Source organism: Canis aureus, chromosome 15 (genome assembly GCF_053574225.1).
Source record: "Canis aureus isolate CA01 chromosome 15, VMU_Caureus_v.1.0, whole genome shotgun sequence".
NCBI classification, from domain to species: domain Eukaryota; kingdom Metazoa; phylum Chordata; class Mammalia; order Carnivora; family Canidae; genus Canis; species Canis aureus.
Window position 1 is genome coordinate 57,175,254 of NC_135625.1, and position 21,091 is coordinate 57,196,344.

At 37.2% G+C, this 21,091-nt stretch overlaps 1 protein-coding gene across 1 annotated transcript in view; it reads right to left on the minus strand.

Annotated features, from left to right (window-relative positions):
- The window catches only part of DGKI (diacylglycerol kinase iota), a 429,239-nt gene that overhangs the window by 172,362 nt on the left and 235,786 nt on the right, over nucleotides 1-21,091 (minus strand). The window contains 5 exon segments of the mRNA XM_077850064.1: nucleotides 1,805-1,867; nucleotides 2,794-2,849; nucleotides 11,647-11,725; nucleotides 14,741-14,878; nucleotides 16,300-16,413. Of these exon segments, the coding sequence (XP_077706190.1) occupies nucleotides 1,805-1,867; nucleotides 2,794-2,849; nucleotides 11,647-11,725; nucleotides 14,741-14,878; nucleotides 16,300-16,413 (450 nt within the window).

Genomic DNA, 21,091 nt, shown 5'->3' on the forward strand with positions numbered 1-21,091 from the left:
TTTAAAGGAGGCAAGTAAACTCTTTTAGAAGGTTACCTGGTTCCCTGAAAGTCATATACCTCATAAAGGTGGACCTAGGACTGAATCCCAAATATTTCTATTTTGTTTCTAATCTTTTTTCTCCTCACAAAAAAAGAAGATGGTATTACACAAACCAATTCACCTGGAATCTTGCCTGTATTGGCTGACAGCTTATCTTTCCTAGTTATCTGGGTGCCATTTTGGTCTCTTTGTAAGCTTCTTTTAATCCCTGTTATATAGCCACCTACGTACAAGATACTTGTCATCAGGGGGAGTGCTAGATGTGCAGACAAACTGTCCAGTAGTTAGGGAGTATACAGAGTTTAATTTCACTGCAGCTGACTTGAACAGTAAATGCCATTCAATATGGCCACTGCCCCTGGGCAGTGTTGCTGCCCTTCCTCTCAATGTAAAAATACTGGAAAAGCAGGACAAGTTCATTTTTCACTGGGTGGTCACTATTACTTAAATTTAATATTTAAATCTTTAAAATTTAAAGAAACAGGGAGGTCACTGTTACTTAAATTTAATAACCATAATTTTATCAATAAAAGATCTTCAGGAGCAGTCTGGGTGGCTCAGCAGTTTAGTGCTGCCTTCAGCCCAGGGCCTGCCTGATCCTGGAGACCCGGGATCAAGTCCCAAGTCGGGCTCCCTGCATGGAGCCTGCTTCTCCCTTTGCCTGTGTCTCTGCATCTCCCTCCCTCCCTCTCTCTCTCTCTCTCTCTCTCTCTCTCTGTCTGCCTCTCATGAATAAATAAAATCTTAAAAAATCAAAATAAAATAAAATATCTTCATAGTTCAGTGGACCACTGTCTTTCTTGCCTCCAGCTTTAAGAAAGCAGTACCTCCCCTCTAAAGAGTCTCTACTACTAGGAGATGCTTGTTTTCACTGCTATTGCATGAGAACTAAACTACCTAAAAGTGATGCCAATGGCCTTTGACACTAGTGGTAATCGCTTTTCTCTCTTCTTTCAACTGACTCAGGAGACTGATGTCTCATACATGCTTTATTGATTGGTGATTATGAATTTTATGAATTTTTCTTATTGAAGTATAATTTACATACAGTGTTATTAGTTTCAGATGTACAACATGACGATTCAACAATTCTATACATTACTCAGTGCTCACTGAGTGAAATCATCTGTCTGTCTCCAAATATCATTTCTGTAATCTTACTGACTATATTCCCTATGCTGTACTTTTCATGTCCATGACTTATTTATTTTTTAACTGAAAGTTTGTACTTCTTAGGTCCTTTTATTTCACCCATCTCCCCACCCACTTCCCCTGTGGCAACCACCTGTTCTCTGTATTTGAGTCTTTTTCTAAGATGGAGTCTCATCAGGTAGCCCTGAAATAAAGATATTTATTTGGTGAGCACCTATTTCTATGTCAAGACCCAGCTCAACATCACTTCTCTGATGAAAGTATCCCTGAACCCACCATAATCAGTTTCCATTCCCCTTTTTGTGCCACCACCATATTGAATGCATAATCAACAACACTAACTACAATGTTATGCAGTGACTTACAGGCCCTCTCTGTAATGGAACTGTGAGTTTCTTCAGGAGTAAAACTAACTGTTCATCCCAGCAACTAAGACAGTTCCCAATACAGAGTTATATTATCAGAAATGTTGGCTGAATGAACTATATTAAATGATCTCTGGAATTAAGGCAGCCCATTGATTAAGTATATAAACTGGTATTTGGGGTACATTATTTGCAGCATACATATTTATATTCAAATGAACTGAGTCAACACATTCAATACTTACAACAACTTTAACATGTTTGGATAGATCTCTAGAACTTCTCTGTAGGAAATCAGAAAAAGCTGCCTATACCACACGGAAATAAAGGGGAAAAAAACAAATTTAATCACATGGTTATGCCAAGTCCTTGCTTCCATGTTATAAATAGTTCCTAGTGCTTCTAAATTATTCAAAATATAAAATAAGTTCTTTTCTTGTTAAATCCAAAACAAAATGCAATGCAGTAGCTGTCAAGATGAAAACTTTGTTTTCAAACTATAACTTATAATAAAATTTAAGAACACAAATAGAAAAGTGAAAAAGTAGATAATTCCAAGAGCCAGTTTGAAGATTGATTTTGATGACCTTTCCTGACCTCCTACTTGACCATAGGGTGTTGATATCATCTTTAACTTGACACTAAGAACATCTTGCTTCACCCTCTCCTCTTCTATTTCAATTCTGTCTATCCAGTGTTATAAATTTAAACTATACTTTCTTTAAATCAATAATTTAGAGGTGCTTCCCCCCGTCAACGGTCATGCATCCCCAGGGATATTCCTGAGAAGAAAGAAAAAAGATCTCCTTTACTCACATATATCCTTTCATGAGAAACTGCCCATCCTCTGTCAATTTCTCATCCAAACATGGATGCATATGAACTCCTATGCAATCCACATTCTTATCCAAGACTTTCCATACATCTTTTAAGTCTGCCTGTCTCATTCTCTAGATTGGCTTTGATGTTTTTCATGTCACTCCTTGAATATCATCCCCTCAGTACAACATGAAGCCTTAGGTTTTAAAGTTCGAAGTGATGAACACCAGCTCCCTTTCTACCAACTTAAATACATCTTAATTTTAAACCAAGACATTAAACCTTAATCATATATAGGCATACTTGTAAACATATGAGATGTGTAATTATTTTTAATATAGTTAGTATCCTTATTATCAATGGTGAATTAGTATTAAATAATACATAATACTTATAAAATACAATATATACTTACCCCTGCATAGAACATTTTATTTCGAAAACGACTGTTGAATTTCTCTGGATTTGCTTCTGTGAAAGGAAAAAGGTAGTTTTGTTATAGAGACCTCATTAAAGGTAGTAACTTCCATTAGCACTCTTACTTCCTTCCCCTCTCTCCCCACCCCATAGATCCAACAGATTCAACAGCCTTATTATCATCTTTCCCTTAGTTATAGGCCAGTTGGTATAGTTGTCTAGTGCTACAAAACTGTAGCTCCAAAATGGCAGCATCAGCATAAACTGGAAGCTTGTTAGAGATGCAAATTATTAGACTCCACCCTAGACCTACTGAATTATAATATTTAGGAGGTAGTGTCTAGAAATCATGATTGAATAGGCTCTCCAGGTGATTTGTATGTACATTAAAAGATGAGAGACTCTGGACTCTATTCAGAGTAGAGGGCTGGCAGGGATCCAGGGCAGAGGTGAAAGGATGAAGGAGGGGGTGATAAGAGGTGATTATTTGTGATTATTCGCTTTGACCTCCATAAGACATGTCTTTTATAAACTATGTATGCTGAGCAGGGAGCCAGACATGGGGCTCAATCCCAGCACTCCTGAATCATGACCTGAGCCTAAGCAGATGCTTAACCAACTGAGCCACCCAGGATCCCCTACGGTCTATTTATGTAACAATCCTTGAAAAAGTCATTTGACTTAGTGGGGGTACATAAATATAGATATATGCAGGTGAACTGCTAAATGCCCTCAGGGCATTCAATAGCAAAGGCTCTGGCTGAAAATGGTTTAATTTTGAGTTTGGTTCTGTTAATTATATAGGTTGAAGACCACAAAAAAGTTAAATAAGAATCTGTATTGGAGAATGTTCATATGAATTTAAGGGATTACAAAATCCCAAAATGAAATATTATTTCCTTACATTCTTTCTAGTAGAATTCCAAGACTTTCTGATCAGGCCTACTGTCAATGATTTGCCTCCTGTTATTTTATTCCAAGTGCTCATCAATTCCTTCTTCAGGCAAGGTGTCTCTTCAAATTTTTTCTCATCAGACAGCTGGCCAGCTAGCTGAAGCTGTTTAAGTCCTGGCCCTATGTTTGAATGGCAAATCTCAACAATTGTCTAGATGAAGAACAGTAGCAAAGAGTTCACTCACTAAGATTGTGCAGAATAAGAGCTGTACCATCTCAGAGAATAATCCTAGGCATAGGATCGTTAGATAATTTTCATGATTATTAGAATATAATATTAGCACATAATGTGGAAACTGGGTGGAATCTTGCAAATTAAAAAAAAAAATAAGGTAGTATGTTTTATTTATTTATTTATTTTATTTTTTTTTTTTTTTAGGTAGTATGTTTTAAATTGAGTACTTTAGTATTGCCTAAATTGAGTACTTTAGTACTGCCTATAATATTAGCACACAACATGGAAACTCTTGAGAGTTTTTACATATTTAAGTTTCACACCTCTCCTTAAACATTCACTATGTTCTACAGAATTAAGTACTCTAAACCCTAGAAACAAAATAAAACAAAAGTCGAAGGTTAATTTGTAGGCAATACTAAACACAAAAAAAGGATAAAAGTGGTACTGGGTGTTCTATTTCCCTGGTCCCCATTTGTGGACCCCAAAGTCACCATTTTTACAGTATGGGTCTTTAGAATAAATTTGGCTGCTAAGTAACATTGTTTATTTGTTTTTAACCTTTCTTAACCCAGATTTGGCTGGGTACCATTTTCAGTTGCATTAACTCTTGCTTTATGGAACCAGAGGCAAAATTAGAATTTTTGTTGCAATGCAATTTATCAGGGGTACATAATTCCTAATTTTAAAAAGATGAAAGAAAAATAGTCAGATCTGGCTATCACGCAAGTTACAATAAAAAAAATGCAAAATAGGGCAGCCCGGGTGGCTCAGCGGTTTAGTGCTGCCTTCAGCCCAGGGCCTGATCCTGGAGACCTGGGATCAAGTCCCACGTCAGGCTTCCTGCATGGAGTCTGCTTCTCCCTCTGCCTGTGTCTCTGCCTCTCTCTCTCTGTGTCTCTCATGAATAAATAAATAAAATCTTAAAAAAAAAATGCAAAATGGCAGAACCCATAGTTCTGACATAGAACTTTTTCAGGGCACTCACATCCACTGCTATCAAGTGAATCATGCATCAACTATTACGTTTATTTTTTAAAAATATTAATTTACAGTTTGAAAAAGATTCACATTCCTAAGGGATTTTCCTATGAGCCTATTTATTTCTCCTTTTAAAGAAATAGTTTTCTCTCAAGATACAGAAAATGTTCTGTAAGACCTAAAAGAGTAGAATAAAATTAGTAAGTAAACTGGGGTTTTGATGATTTCACTGACACAGCTAATGAAAACAGTTACTTCAAATGTAATTTAACTAGATAAAATTCAATAAATATGTAAACTAAACAAGATTAAGACACTAGCATTTAGAGAGGTGTCAGAAACATAACAAGGTAGGAGAGTCATACCTATGCTTTGGCCCTGAGAACAGAAAAGATGGAGGTAAATTCTGTTATCTCTGTTAATAGTATAATGGTATTATACTAATGACTCCTTGATTGAGCCTACTTTGATGATTAAATACTTTTTCCATTTTAATATTTACCCTACTCCAAACAGCCTCGGAAACAAAGGCTGACTAGAGCTGAGAGAGGTGTTGGGTTATGTTAGAGCTTCCCCAGTCCCTGCAGAAGCCAGTCCATTAAAAAGCAAGGGGAAATCTGCAAATAATAGTACTTAATCAGTCCTTATTGACTCTTAAAGTGTTGAGTGGCTGAATATATCTACATGTATATCTACAATATATCTATTGTAATATAAGAATATAAGAATTGACAGGTCTTTGAGAAGGTCCAAGGAACGTGGTTCCCAAATATATCAAAGAAAAGGGACATACAGAATTGAGAAAGGACCAGTAAGAAAGTTCAAGCATTCTTGTTCCTTAAGGAAATTGTATCGGTTAATTGGTATGACATCAACCATGAAACATCATTCTCATGAAATGCCAACAATACTCAAAGTATCCCAAGATCCTAATACTGGAAGTACTCATAACTTATTGCTGCAATTCTTCAACTGCCCATCTTCCTCTTCCACAAGGACACAGTGTAACCAAGTGAGATCTAAACACTGTGTATGTCTAGGACATTAACTTATTTCTAATCAGATGGGACACCAACATTAATTGTATTCATTTTCTATTCCCCAAAACTTGGTAGCTTAAAACATCCATTTATTTTCTTATTCTCTAGGTGAAAATCTGGACTGAACTCTCCTCTACCTAGGGTCTTACAAGGCCCAAATCAAGGTGTCAGTCTGCAGGGCTCTTCTCTGGTGGCTCTATAAAGAATTCACTTTCATGGCTGCCTGGGTGGCTCTGGGGGTTAAGATTCTAACTCTTGATTGCCTCTCAGGTCATGATCTCATGGTCATGAGATGGAGCCATGCATTAGGTTCAGCACCCAACAGAGTCTGCTTGAGATTCTCTCTCTGTCTCTTCCCCTGTCCCCCAACTCATGGGCGTGTATGTGCTATAAACAAACAAATAAAATCTTAAAAAAAAAGAAAAGGATTCACTTCAAAGTTTATTCAGATAGTTGGCAAAACCTATTTCCTTACAGGTGGAAGAGTGAAGTTCTTTTTCCTTGCTGGTTGTTGTTGGCTAGGGTTCATTCTCAACTTCTAGAGCCCACCTGCAGTCCTTGGCTTGGGATCCCCTCCACTGTCAAAGCCAGCCATGGCATATCAAGTATTTTTCACAATTCAAATCTATCTGACTCCCCTCTGCTACATCTCTTTGACTTCCTGTTTAACTTTCCACTCATGCTTTTAAGGGCTCATGGTGTTACATTGGACCCACTCAGATAACCCAGAATTATCTTCCTTTTATTAAGGTCAGCTAATTATTAACCTCAAAACATTCAGAAAGTCTTTTTACCATGTAAAATAACGTAACCAACAAGCATGACACCAAATAGCAAAGATCATAAAGGCCAAAGTTTTACCTACCATTACCCACCCTCTGGTCCCCATGATTCACAACCTTCCCATGATGAAAAACATTCATACCCTCTAAGGTCCCCAAAGGTCTCATCCCAAATTAGGGCATCAACTCAAAATCTAAAAATCTCATCTAAATTTATTAGCTCAAACTTCCCAAATCTCACCATCTAAATCACCTAAATGATTTGGCTCTAGATATAATCCAGTTATAATGATAATAAGGTTCAGGGTATAATCCATTCTATTGATTTAATATTAATCCCATTTTTATGTATAACATGGTAACATCTGTGCCATCAGAATAGGATCCTAAACCCTACTTTCGTCTGTAATTGGTCTATTAGGGGAAATATTCACAAAAACAAGTTCAACTCTATGTTTATAGAAATCAATAAGCAATTTGAACTGTACAGAACTCACATTTTCCATCTTCTCTGCATTAGCTATGTACCTAATTGTAAGACTTCAGTTATATATACATAAATGATCCCAAAATCTATACCTACAGTAACAATGCCACCTTCAATTTAAATTGTATGTATCTAAAAAAATCTTTTCTTCCAACTTCCTCTCCCATTAAGGACAAATATGTTTACCAATACTACCCATTTTTCTAACACCGCTGTAAAAATCTGTCATTATGTGTTAATTGGTCCACATCTTTACACAAGCTCATTTGTTCCTCATTGAAATGCCCTCAGCCACTTTACTTCTTTTTTACATATATCATACTCCTCCTTTATCTTTCAGCTCCATCCTACCCTTTCTGGAGATTTTCCTCTGATTCCTTTCTCCTGTCAAATTCCTGTATTATTTATTGCCTGTACAACTAACTAATCTTGTCCCTGCTGTATATTCCTTTCTACTTCTACCTTTTATATTATATATGTGGCCTATCCTCTAATTACACTTTCCATTACTATAACATTTATTGAGATAGCCATGGCCTTGGCACAGAGAATATAAGATGTGGTCTTTTGCCCTCATGAGTTTAGAGTGGAGGAGATAGATTTGAAAATCAGAGGAAAACATCGTTTTTTATATGCCATGCAAAGGTGCCTATATCAGATGAAGTGAGAGTCATACATAAAGGGAATGATCAAAAGAGTTCTTGAATCTTGAATGAAGAGCTGGTGCCATGCAGAGGTTCAAAATGGAAAAGAAGGTTACAGAGAACCTTGGACAGTGAGAGTTTCTCTAGGGCAAATCAAGCTTGAGTCTCAGTACACAGACATAAGACTGATAGTGTCTCCTTTGCAGTGATGATGATGATGATGAAATTTAGCAAGCCACTGAACATCGTTTTAAAGAAATCTGTTCATTCTCCATATGAATCATGTAACATTCATAATCCTTAGAAATATGCCGATCTGCATGTTTCTATATATTCAATGAAAATAGTAAATTTTAAATCAAATTTAAATACTGCCTTGTCTAGAGTCATAATTGTATTTCCCTGACCTTGTAGCATAAGGTTCAACTCCTCTGGATAAGTAATTTCAATGAGGCAGTAAAATTTAAGCATCCAATCTCAGGCTAAAACTTTGAGGTGCTTAATATCCTTCATGTCCAAAGAAATGACAATCTAATTCATATAGCTGGCAAAGTGAGACCTAACTTTGCCACCTGATAACCATAATCATTGTTAACATGGCTATACATTAATAGATGAGAATATTTTCAATGCACTTGCTCAAGCACTGTCATAATGCAATAATTATTAAAGTTCTGGGCAAGACTCCAGCTGAAAATTAAATGGCCAATTCTGTTACATCTCCAAGTTCTGTTCCAAATGACTGCACTTTCTGATATGCAAGCAACAGTTCAACCATGCCTGGTTTAGCCACTTTAATAAGAAGAAAGCATCTCTATTTTCCAATCAAATGAACTAACCCTACCTTCTGATCAAATATAGAAACAAAATTATTCAAATGTTTAATTTTTTATATACAAAGGCAATCAAAATGTTAAGACTATCTTTACTCCTTGCTTGATTTTCTACTGGTAATTCTAAAAGCATTTACACAGTAATGCCACCAATAAATGATCTCAATTGTGTCTAATTATCCCCTCTATTCAATGGGCTATTTCACATCTATGCCAAAAATAGTTTTTGCAATTACATTTTTAAAGACTCTGCCTTAGTAAGATTTGTATTTATTACCCATTTCATGTAGATAGATTAGCATAATTCCCAAGTACACACACACACACACACACACACACACACCTTACACATCTTTTTCTTAATACCTAATAGGTTATTCTATCCAAGCTCATTTTTTTATAATGGCTCTCATGAGGCTTTGAATCACCCTCCAAGTATTTCATGGCAAATGATACAAGTTTTGTCATGATGCCTCCAACTGTGAATGTCTGCATTTGAGAACAGTTTGAAGTGTCAGCAATTAGTGTTCTTGGCTTGAGAATAGCCACTTAAGACCAAAAGAAACAAGTTGAAAATATAGCCTTCTCTTTCTTTTTCTTTTGCAGGTGAGCTTGAGGTTTCCTGACTATCCAGGTAAAAATATGGGAGAAAATCCAAAGAAACAGAAAAAAGTAAAAAAAAAAAAAAAAAAAAAAAACTGGTTTGGGCAATTATACTTTTCATCATAAATTAATGATTTTTAATTAATGCAAAATGAGTAATAGGTCAACAGATACTAAGAAGTCCACACTTCTGGTATAGCCATATCAACCAAATCTCTATACCATCTTCATGAATATTGCAGATTAGTCTCAGTCAGTATCAATTGTCCCTTATCAGCTCTTCAGTGGCTGGTTTTCCACAAGGGCTCCAGCCTACCTCCAGGGCAAATATCTGTAATACCATTTCATACTGCTTGAAAGCATTTAAATTACTAAGCTTCAACAATAAACTATTCAAAGACTAATACCTTGAGTCTTTTAACCAATTGTTTTATAATTACAAATATATTAAACTATGTATATATACACCAGAGTTTGCATATTCCTCTCTATAAATAAAATAGTCCCACAGCTTAAAACTAAACAAAACAAAACAAAGAAGCCCATGACTTTCCTTCAAGAATTCTCTTCTGAACCCAATCTTTCCATCTTGATGTCTCTGCTCCTGTCTCTCCAAGACACTGAAGTTTCATCAGAGCACAAGGAAATGTATCATGAGGAAATTGTCAGATTAATTGGACAAAATATTAGGCTCCTTTGAATGAGCTCGTTGTCTGCCACCTACTCATTTTGGCCTCTTTTCATGCCATGATATCTATTTTGGGAGATTCATGCATTGGTGATACTTATAAGTATTGTTAAAAAATCTAAGGATTTTATTAGGAAGCCCAGAGCCAGAGTCTCCTGAAGAATATGAGAGAAAAACAAATGGGTTAAGAAATGAGTAATCTCCATTTACTGCCCCAAATTAAGTCTCCTTAAATACAGGGAGCCCAACAGATTATAAATGTAGGCCCTTAAGTAGGGCTCTCTCAATATCTGTCTCCAAGACCTGCCTATGGCAAGGAGGTGGGAGGGTGGTATTGCTTCTGATCTGGGTATTTGATATTTGGGTATTCTGTTATCAACTAACCCTTCAAAGAGAGAAGTCAAACTATGGCTTTCTCTTCCATCAGTACTGCTTTTATTTGACACAGCATTTGACCCTCAAAGCCCCATGAAAGCAGGAAGGCAAAGCCTACCAAAACTGCTAAATTCAGTAAGAGAATTACAGGTTTGGACTTCACTCATATTTTGTATCCTAACACCCTTAATCCTACAACTCAACTCTTAACCTTTAGTGTGTAAGAGAGTTTCTTCTGTGTTATTACTAGAATCTGAACATTCAAATTCTAGCTTTTAGGTCTCTGTATTTGAAATTCTAGGAGTTAAAACCACTGATGCTCTTGAAGAATCTGGAGAAAAAGAAGTAAAATAATCCTCTCATTTATCTCACAACACACCCACTAACCTACAGCCTGGCATGGTTTTGGTTATATATTAACATATTCACCAGGTACTAGGTGTGATGTAGATGTAGATACAGGCAAAGGCATAGACATATAGCTACATTAACAAGAGATTTTAAGAGAGAGATGAAGAGACACCAAGTAAGTGAGCATGAGCACAGAAGATTGGGGCTTTACAACATAAGCCCAAATCCTAAACTTTCTCAGCTCTGAATGGCATAGGAAATGTTCTGATGAAGTACTTATCTGTGTGCCATTATTCTGTGTTATTTCTCTTTCAAAAATAGTTTGTTCTCTAATCTTGCTCCCATATCTTTTAGCCCTTGAAATTATTACCACTCGGTGTCATTCATCCCTCTAGCTTGTCCAATGGGCATTCCCAGCACCTCTGCCACCAATCCAATCATTACCCCTTCTTTCAACCTAAACCACTTGTCAGTTCCCCTATTGTTCTAAGATGCCTGTTGTCTCTTTTGCACACCCAGGGAGGATTTGTATATTTTTGCTAATTTCAATGGCCCTAGTGTATGAAGTGTTGGATTTTTCTAATTTGTGGTTCAAGAAGCTGTGAATATCCTAATAACTTGAGTGAAAGAAACTTTATCACTTTCTAGTAGTTCACTAACTTCAAAGTTTCTAGTCACACTTAAAAAAGCAATCTGAGACCTGAAACATATATCTGGTGCCATCCTTTACATCTTTGAGACCTAAACAACTAGATCTCAAGGTCCTATCTATAACAAGTTCCTATCTTGTCTAGCTCACAGGGTCATCATAAAAGTTAAAATGAACAACACTGAAGCACACTGTCAATACTTAAAGTGATATGCAAGCAGAAGGGAACATGCAAAACACCTGCTGGAAACTTCCTCTCTGGGAGATGGAAATGGGACGTTGTCCTCACCTCTGGATTCATGGAACTCCAGTGTGACGTGGGCATCAAATCCAAGGCTGAAGTAATTATTGAAAACATTCAGAGGGAGCTGAAATGATGAACAAAGTAGAGGTGAAGTGGTGTGTAACTGGGCAGAAAGAGTAAAATAAAGCCTAAGGCCAGACACCTCTCGGGCAGTCCCTGGGAAAAAGAGAAGTCACAACCCGAGGTAGAAGGTGTTTGCATAGAAGGAACAGGTGATTTTTTTAATTCATTAGTGAAAGCTCAAATCAAATAACACTCCCAAGAATCTTAAGTAGTATAGGAAACAAGTGAAACAAAAACAAATTATGAAATGGGAACTATTCTTGTGGATATTAATGAGAGTCCAATTGAGCTGAGGGAAGCACATATGCAATAGTTACAAAGAATGACTAAGTAAACTTAGAAAGTCAATTCAACTGGAAGGATCATGTGTAAGCTAATCAGTGGATAAACTTTTTGAGGATTTATATTCAGCATATTAATACTGCAACTTATAATGAATAATATTTAATGTTTACCCTTTAATTTTTTAAAATATATTTTTGACATATGTCATAAGCAATAAGGCAGTGGGAAACATTCAGCTATCCCTGATCTACAGGGGAAAAAGATATATGTATACATAGTTGTTAGTATTTTTCAGATTTCTATTTGAATCTGAATCTATTTGAATCTATCAGAAGTCTATTAGATCTTGTATCTTTAGTAGACCATGAAATATGCAGACACAGATGCATGTACACACACAAGTCTTCCTATAGTCCTCTGGGTCCCTGGCTGTTACCACTGCAAGCTTAGTAAAGAAGATGATACAACCTACAATCCTTCTTCATAACTGCAAAATTCATGTGCTTTTAAGGCTTTAATGTTAGAACAATTAGAAAAGCCCGTGGAAAATGCTAGAAAGGAAATTGTGGCTCTTCCACTTTTCCCTCTGCAACTCAGAGTAGAAGGTAAATGTTAAATAGAGAAGCAATTTTATCTCAGCTTGGATAATGTTTCCAGATAATTATCAGGTTTAGCCTCCAGATAGAAATATACTTCTCTTCTGTTAGAAGTGTTTAATCCTCAAGATTTCAAAAGTAAGTTTATCAAACGTGTTCATATGCTCCTTAATCAGTAAGATTTTGTTTGACTAGAGTGAGGACTTTATCCCATTAAGAGATAAATGAAACAAGAGGAAGAATAGCAGAAAGAGAGATATTAATACAGAAGAAAAGAAAACAGATTGCCTTGGTCTCCAATGGAAAGAAAGAATGAACCCCCTACAGAAGGCCCTGAGTCAGAGCTTATAATAAACTCATAGGTCAAATCAGCCCCCTTAGAAATGTTTACAACTGACTGGAGAGCAGGAAAGAAACAAAACACAGAGTAATGCCAAAATCACGTCTCATTCTCCTGGCTTAATATTTGAGAATGTCCAGTTCCTGCACTTAAACAAAATACCAAGCTTTAGTAATGACAGCAAGGGTTGGTGATCTTGCCAAAAGCATAGATATGTTCATCCCTACCATTTATGTTTTCTTGGCTACAATTCTAACCCATGTCTTAGCATTCACTGATAACTTTAGGAGAACATCTGGTTGCCATTCCCTAAATAATATCCCAACTTAGTCTGTTATTAAGTTCTTATTCATATTTTCCAGGGAAAATTGTCCCAATTTCCTACACATCTCCTCCAAAATCCAAGTTTTCAAAGCCCTTTAATTATCTGAATTAATGCTCCCTGGCTGTACCAAGGAGTCTTTCCATTTCTTAAGTTGTTGGGAAGAGATTTAAATAGAGATTTCTACTGACGGCCGAAGCATTCTAAGTTCGGTGGGGAAAGGACCGTAAAATCTCCATATGGTATAATTCTTTTCACACTGGCTGTATTCTACTGAATTTCTGTAGGTCAAACACATCAGAAAAAAACATCATATCCCAAAATGATACCTGTGGTTTCAAACAACATTGTGACATTATGAATGCAAATCCACTAAGCAGTCATGATACCTGTTAGAAACCTTATAATTTCTGGATCATAGTTTTGGGGAAAAAAAACATGAAGACAAAATAAAACACCTTTTAACTTATCTTAGCCATAGATTGAGTGTTTATCACAATTGGTCAGGATCGTGTTGCTAATGAATAAATAGGTTTTGGTTTAGTTGGGAAGGATATCTGGTTCAACATATTTTAAAGTGGAAACATCCATGACAATCTTGGCTCTATCAATTGCATAATCCAATAAAGTAGGGATGTCATTTAAAGTATAGGTTCAGGGCCTTAACTCTGCACTTACTTAATCAGAATTAATGGGGACTGGGCCCCATAATCTGCATTTTTAACAGATGCATATGGAGGTTCTTATGCATGCAAAACCTTGAAAACACTATCACAGAAGAAAAGTGGAAAGTAATATGCAGAACATGGTTATTTATTATTTGGCAATCTGTCAGATTTATCTGAAGTTGAGGCCAGAACTTAGAACCAAATGTTCTACTGAAGCTCTATACTAACATATATACAATTGTGTCTCTTGGTTTGCCTTGGGTGGAAATGAAAGCTCAATCACTGAAGGAAAAATACTAAGTCAAAATATTTATTTAGGCATCTTTAAGTCTCAATCAAGTAATGAAATGGACTAAGTTAATATTTCTTATACATAAGAGATATTTAGTAAGAGACTAGAAATCTTGGGAGGTTATCTTTCCATTGAAAGACCATATGCCTAATGCTTCAGGACCATTTTTCCACCTTCTCATAGGTTATGAATTTACACCACCCATATTTTCCACCTTCTCATAGGTTATGAATTTACAATGCTTGAAAGATTAGAAAATGAATACATTCTCTTTGGTGTGGAAGTTGAGGACAGAGGTCTGGAAGCAGGTAGGAAACCTCAATCTTTAGAAGTCTATGGGGGCAGAATCACTAAGGAGTGTCATATTTGTAGTCCTAATAGCCATAAACTCAAACATCATCCTCTTATCTCATAGGAAGGAATCAGCATAGGCTTCTCCAGCCAGCAGTATATTTCCTGTGGCTCAGGTACATGCTCCAGGGTTCCCTTCCACTGAAGAAAAAACTCTCTCACCTTACATACGCCATCTTCAAGTTCTTCTGGAGGCAAGTCTGGGTTTCTTTCCACATGGAGGTTCCAACGATCCAGCTGTACGATTGTCCCATCTTCTACTTGGCAAAGGATCTTAGAGACAGGTTCATCAGTGTAGCCCTAAGGAATCAAAGAATACACCCATTGCCACTTGGAACAGTATAGCCAAAGGAATTTCATGCAAGCAAGAGCCCTTCTGCTATAGATCTCTGTTTATTTTACAATTATCAAGGCTGGGAAGGTAAACTGGTTTTCTTGAAGTAGTTAGAATCTAGGACAATAGTCACAGACAATATGCATAGAAATATTGCTCTAACTGATTTAAGTTGAGAAGTAATTTTTGCCACCATCAACAACCAATGTCACTGGTAGGCATTTGAGGGCCATGCTGGCTGGTTGCTTCTATCAGAATGAAAACAGGATTCCCCAAGCCTCCTAATAGAGGAATCTGAGACATATATAGAACAAGTGTGAGTGCGGAAAAGGAGGAAAAGAATCAAGGTGGTATATGATAGACAACTATTTCTATTAACCTTCCACCTCATTCACCTCTCCCTAACCTTGTAGTGAGCTCTTTCTGTGTTCCTTCTATGACCTAAGGCAAGTCTGTCTGAAGCACAGCTGTATCAGACACCCACTCACTCCTTGAGTATGTGTTATTTGCAGCATGATTATTAAGGATAGTCAAGTTATTGATGTAGATGAGAGGAGTTAACAGTGATAAGTATATTTGCACAAAGCAACTAATGCATTTATACTATGCTCACTTGAAAAAATAAGAAAGACCTGTGGGAGGTTAATTCATTCAATGTTAAATCAATATCTGTTAATATATGAAGATAATTATCACCTAAGGGAAGTTAATTCACACAAAGGTCAAATCAGTATCTGCTAATATCTGAAGAGAATTTTCATGGAGCCCAGCCCAATCTCTCATATGAGTAGATAAAAAGCTGGTGGGACCGCATATGTTAGCAAATTTGTCTTCTTACTATCTTAACACCCTAGAAAAATTAATAAAATGGCTAGATAGTGACAGGTATACTTCTTCCACTAAGCTTGCTTAAAGTTGGCTCTATGGTGGAAAGGACAGCTGGCTACCTGCCCAACAAAGCCAATGATGGCATCAACCAAAAAAACAAAATGCTCCAAAAAAGCTGTAACTCTCTTGACTTAAGGATTGTAATCTGAAGCAGACTGGCTATTCTAGCCAGGGCTACAGTCAGGATCAGTTGAGGTCTGTGTAATTGTTTTAGATGAAGACTTGAGGCCAACCTACCCAACTGCCTTCCAATGGCTACCTCAAGAAGCTCCAAGCCTGTGTACTAACTCCTGTTTTGTATACCATACTTTCTTATCTAGATGATTAAAGGTTTAAACTGAATAAGGTCCAGATAAAATCCTTATGCATGGGCTCCCTGATTCTGAATTCTAACTTATTCTTTGGACAATAAAAGCACATTTCCCTTCCATTAGAACATCTGTGGATTCAAGGCTCCTCCTGCCTGATGGTATGGGCAGCCCCTTAGAAAAGTTCTTACCCCTCCCCAGTTGAGAGTTCGAGCCAGGTCATTCCCAGTCCCCAGAGGAAGGACCCCGACGGGAGGCTGAGGGCTCAGCTGTAGTTCATCCAGAATAGAAAGGATCCAGCCCACCTAGAGACATTGTGGGGGCCAGAAGAGATATAAGAAAGATAGGTAAGTTACAAAGACAACCTGAGAGAAGGGAGCTTTAAAAAGCAAATGAAACGGTTTTTCTTGAAAACATATATGTTTTAATCTAGTGGCCAGGAAACAGACCACTTATCTCAAGCAGTTTCAAAATGGCAAGTCCTTTATAGGGAGAAGGGCCATTTTGTATGTGCTGTCATATAAGCAAAACTAGACCCACTAACCTATATGTTTAACTTGAGATCTACCTTAAAATTCAGAACAGTTTGAACTTTAGGGAGGTTTATAACAGAGGCACTGGAAACAATACAAAACTCAGAATCAGACTGAATTTCAATTCTGGCTCATATTGGCTACATAATCTTGATTAAATTATTTAACCTCACTGAGACTTATTTACCTGATTTTCAAAATGGAGATAATGCCTACCTCACAAGATTGTTTACAGATTAAACTAAAATATATATAAAGCCCTTGATATGGTCCATGTAAGCATTCATTAAATGGTTACCCTCCATAGCATCATGTAAGAAATTAGTAGCATTTTCCTAAACATCCTTATATTCTTCTTAATGAAACATTATGAAAACATAATTATGGATGGTCCTAGGGACTTATTATAAGTTTAGGCAGAAAATAGATACTTATATACTAGAATCATATTCCCATTTAATCTTTTTCTAAGATAAATAATACTTTAGGTTTGGTCTTGTAACTATTTAGAATAATTATCCCAAACTTGGAAATAGCAAAAAGAAACTTGCATATCCTCCCAATGTCATACTAAAACAGTGTTTCACTAGGCCTAAGAACTTTGTGACTGTAGGTTAACGGACAGATTTCTGTACTGTGGAGATACAAATGTCGACAATAAATGATTATGTTAAAAGTTTGGTTTTACTCTTCCATAAGGCCATTAACCATTTATGTCTCAAACTTAGAAAAATTATTTTGGTATAAACTACATAGTCCTTTTCTTCTACTTCTCTAATAAATCAACTTTATCATCTTGCTGGTTCCTTCATTAAAGAGCTAAATAAATTTGACATGCATATATTCTATATTTGTACGAGTCCTATTCAAATTTTTTTAAAAATTGTGCTTTAATAGTACGTTTACTGAACACTACTACATATAAAACAGAACTAAGCAACTGAAATAAGATGAATGAGCCAGGCTAAGATAAGTAAGGTACACGGCTGCTGTCAAAGAGCTTACAATGAACAAAGAGAGGAACATACCTTTGCTTTCTATGTGCTGATGTCTGAGTAAAGCTCTGTAATCATATTATTAAAGTTCAGAACAATTCTGTAAGGTAGAAATAATTTTCACCTCTATTTTATAGATAAGGAAGCCAAAACTTGGAAGATTCAATGACCTCTTTAATATCATATCATTTATGCAGTATAGCTTGCATTCAAAATTAGATATGTCAAACACCAAGGCTAACATCTTAGCCACTCTGGTGCAGGGAGCCTTTAAATAAAGACCTAAACCTAATTCTGGATATAGTCTAACCATGCTGGAGACAGCAGCATGTTCTTTTGGAATCTTTGGAGCGCTGGAGAAATCTTAGCAATTGCTCTATCAAGTTCAGTTAATTTGCAGATTTATTAACTGAGGTGCAAAGAGGTCATGTAATTTGCTCAAGACTAAATAATTAGGAGTCTCAGCATCAGAATCTTATCAGGTCTCTTGATTCCATCTAGAGATTCCATCCTTTCTCCACCACAATATTTCTTCCCAGGAAGTAAAACTTGCCTGTCCATTAAGAAGCCTACATTGTGTTTACCTCCTAGAAAGGCATACCATCATGTTCACCCAATATGAGAAACTAAAAATCCAGATCTAAAGAAGTATCTAGAAGTCCCTCTATTCCCTCAAACTGAGCAAGTCACTCCTAGATGACTCCATAGATTCTGACCCCACACGTTCTTAGTTTTTTTACAGATGGTATTAACAAAGCTTGCTGTCGAAGTATAGGTCAGATGCTAAATAGTTCTGCTAGCTACGGTACCTGTGCTGCTAAAAGCACGAACTGCACACCGTAAGATCCCTCTAATAAACTACAACAAGACATGAAAACTCAGGAATCCTAGCAATCAGGAATCACTGACTACAAATGTAAACAGCTCTGTGACTCAGAGACTCTCAGAAACATGATGAAACTTGGTGGAAATCGAGTCTGATGTCCCCGGTAAAGAAGGCAATCTCTCTAAAACTTCTCCAAGAGATGAACACTCAGTCTCCTCCTTATGAATTATACTCACAAGTCCATCTACTTTCTTTCAGGTAGACTTAAATTAGAATTTTTTTTCTTATGCTTTGGTGAAACAAGTCTCTTTTTTCCTGGCAAAATAATGTCATGTATTCACATTTGCAATACCCATTGCACTCTAGACACAATGATAGGAAAAATAAATCTTCAGGGACCAGAAGCAAACCAAACACAAAATGGCAAGCAGATGAAGACAGGAGTTTAGCTTCTGTCTGATAATAGGGGGTAAATGTTAACCCCTCCTGGCAGGAGGCCACATATGAATGAGACCCCTCGTGGGCCTCTTGGCCAGTAGGAGAGAGGCTAGAAAAGGGTGAAGAACACCTGCACCAGGTCATAGCCCAAAGACAGTGGAGACTCATTGAGGCTGGAGGGACAAAGTCTCTAGCAGTCGGCCCACCTTCCTACTGGCTCACTGACATACCTCCAACACCCAACATCTCCCGGGATGGGTGCCTGAGTCACTTACAAAAAAATCCTCAAGTCCCAGAGTCCTGGCAACCATGCAAATGACTAGGAAGTGACAAAGATCACTAGGAAGTGAAAGGATGCAGACAAAGAAAAGAGAAAGACAAAACACAACAAACTAACTTCCTCTGAAGAGGAGCCTGCAAAGAAAAATTCTAAATCGTAGGAAGAACACTAATACCAAGATGGATGGGAAGGATAGGGGATTAGTCCACAGTGCATGAAATAAAAATACTTTTCAAATGACTGAAACGAGTGCCCTGTAACTTTCATGAATTGATCTTCTACTAATTCTTTAATTTGTACAACAGCCCTCATTCAAACCTTCTGACGCTGTTCCTGTTTTTTCAAAGAAAGTGGCCAAGAATCCATATGATACTTTACTATGCGGGAGCCCTCAGGACACTTGGACTTCTCATCCACTCTCTGTCTCTCACACTTGGCCTAAGCAGAAGAAGAAAATGCATAACAACCTATTTGAATCAAGGGATCTTCTCCTTTCTTAGCAACTGATTTAAGAACTGCATAAATAGGGATCCCTGGGTAGTTCAGGGGTATAGTCCCTGCCTTCATCCCAGGGCATGATCCTGGAGTCCCAGGATCCAGTCCCACATCAGGCTCCCTGTATGGAGCCTGCTTCTCCCTCTGCCTGTGTCTGTGCCTCTCTCTCTCTCTCTCTCTCTCTGTCTCTCTCTGTCTTTCATGAATAAATAAAATCTTTACAAAAAAAAAAAAAGAACTGCATAAATATGTCCTACTTTCTTTTCCAGTGGACAAATATTCCATTTTTCTCCTGGATACAGTCAGCTGGTTTAGTATTCCATCATCACATAACTGTGATGTCATGAGAGGTCACCTGCCTTTCATAGCCAAGATTTGTCATGAAATTCTCTCAAGTGCCATCAATGTTAGGCTAATCATAGTTCTTTAGCAGAAGTGAATCTGTATCTTTGCTTTGCACAGTCCTTAATAGTTTTTCTCATCCAAGAGCCATATTAGCCAACACCAACTTCCTCAGAAGGCAACAGAATGTAGGGCTGAAGGGAGAAACAGATCCCAGTGAGCCCAGCTCCATCACAAGCTAGTTGGGCGAGTTTAGGTAAACCATTTAATCTTTCCAATTTCCCTCATCTGTCTCTCAAGCCTTTTAGGGTTATGTTATCAATTAAATAACGTGTAGACATTACTTAGCATGCACTGGCAAATAGGAAATGCTTAATTAACATTAGCTGCTGTGATTAAGCTTAATTTTTCTTCCTCTTCACTTCCCCTATAAAGGTCCAGTTTCCTAGAAGCCAAATGCCCTCTTCCTGCCTCACCACTTAAAGTTGGAGCCTCAAGGTGGCATATCAATCCCACTTTTGACTGCCACCCATCACAAAGTCTTTCAGAGACTATCAAAAACCAAACTGTACTGAAGTAGAAAACTGCTACAAAGAGAAAGGGAGAGAGAATGTAAGCAAATATACTACAATAGCAAGAGGCATAAAAGGTTTTGAATAATCATCTGTATCTGTCCTTATAAAAGCAAAACTCTATAAAAGATCTTCAGGCCCAAAGCTGTTATTGGGGCCTCTCCCTTATCAGGAACCTGTTCCTTCTGGAAATCCAGGCTTCAGGTTTGTGGCACGCTAGGCTTTCACATTTCCCCAAATCGTCTGCACCAGCCCATCCAGCACTCCTTCAGTTAAATTTAATTAGTATTATGCTGAGTGAAGTAAGTCAGTCGGAGAAGGACAAACATTATATGTTCTCATTCATTTGGGGAATATAAATAATAGTGAAAGGGAAAATAAGGGAAGGGAGAAGAAATGTGTGGGAAATATCAGAAAGGGAGACAGAACATAAAGACTGCTAACTCTGGGAAACGAACTAGGGGTGGTAGAAGGGGAGGAGGGCGGGGGGTGGGAGTGAATG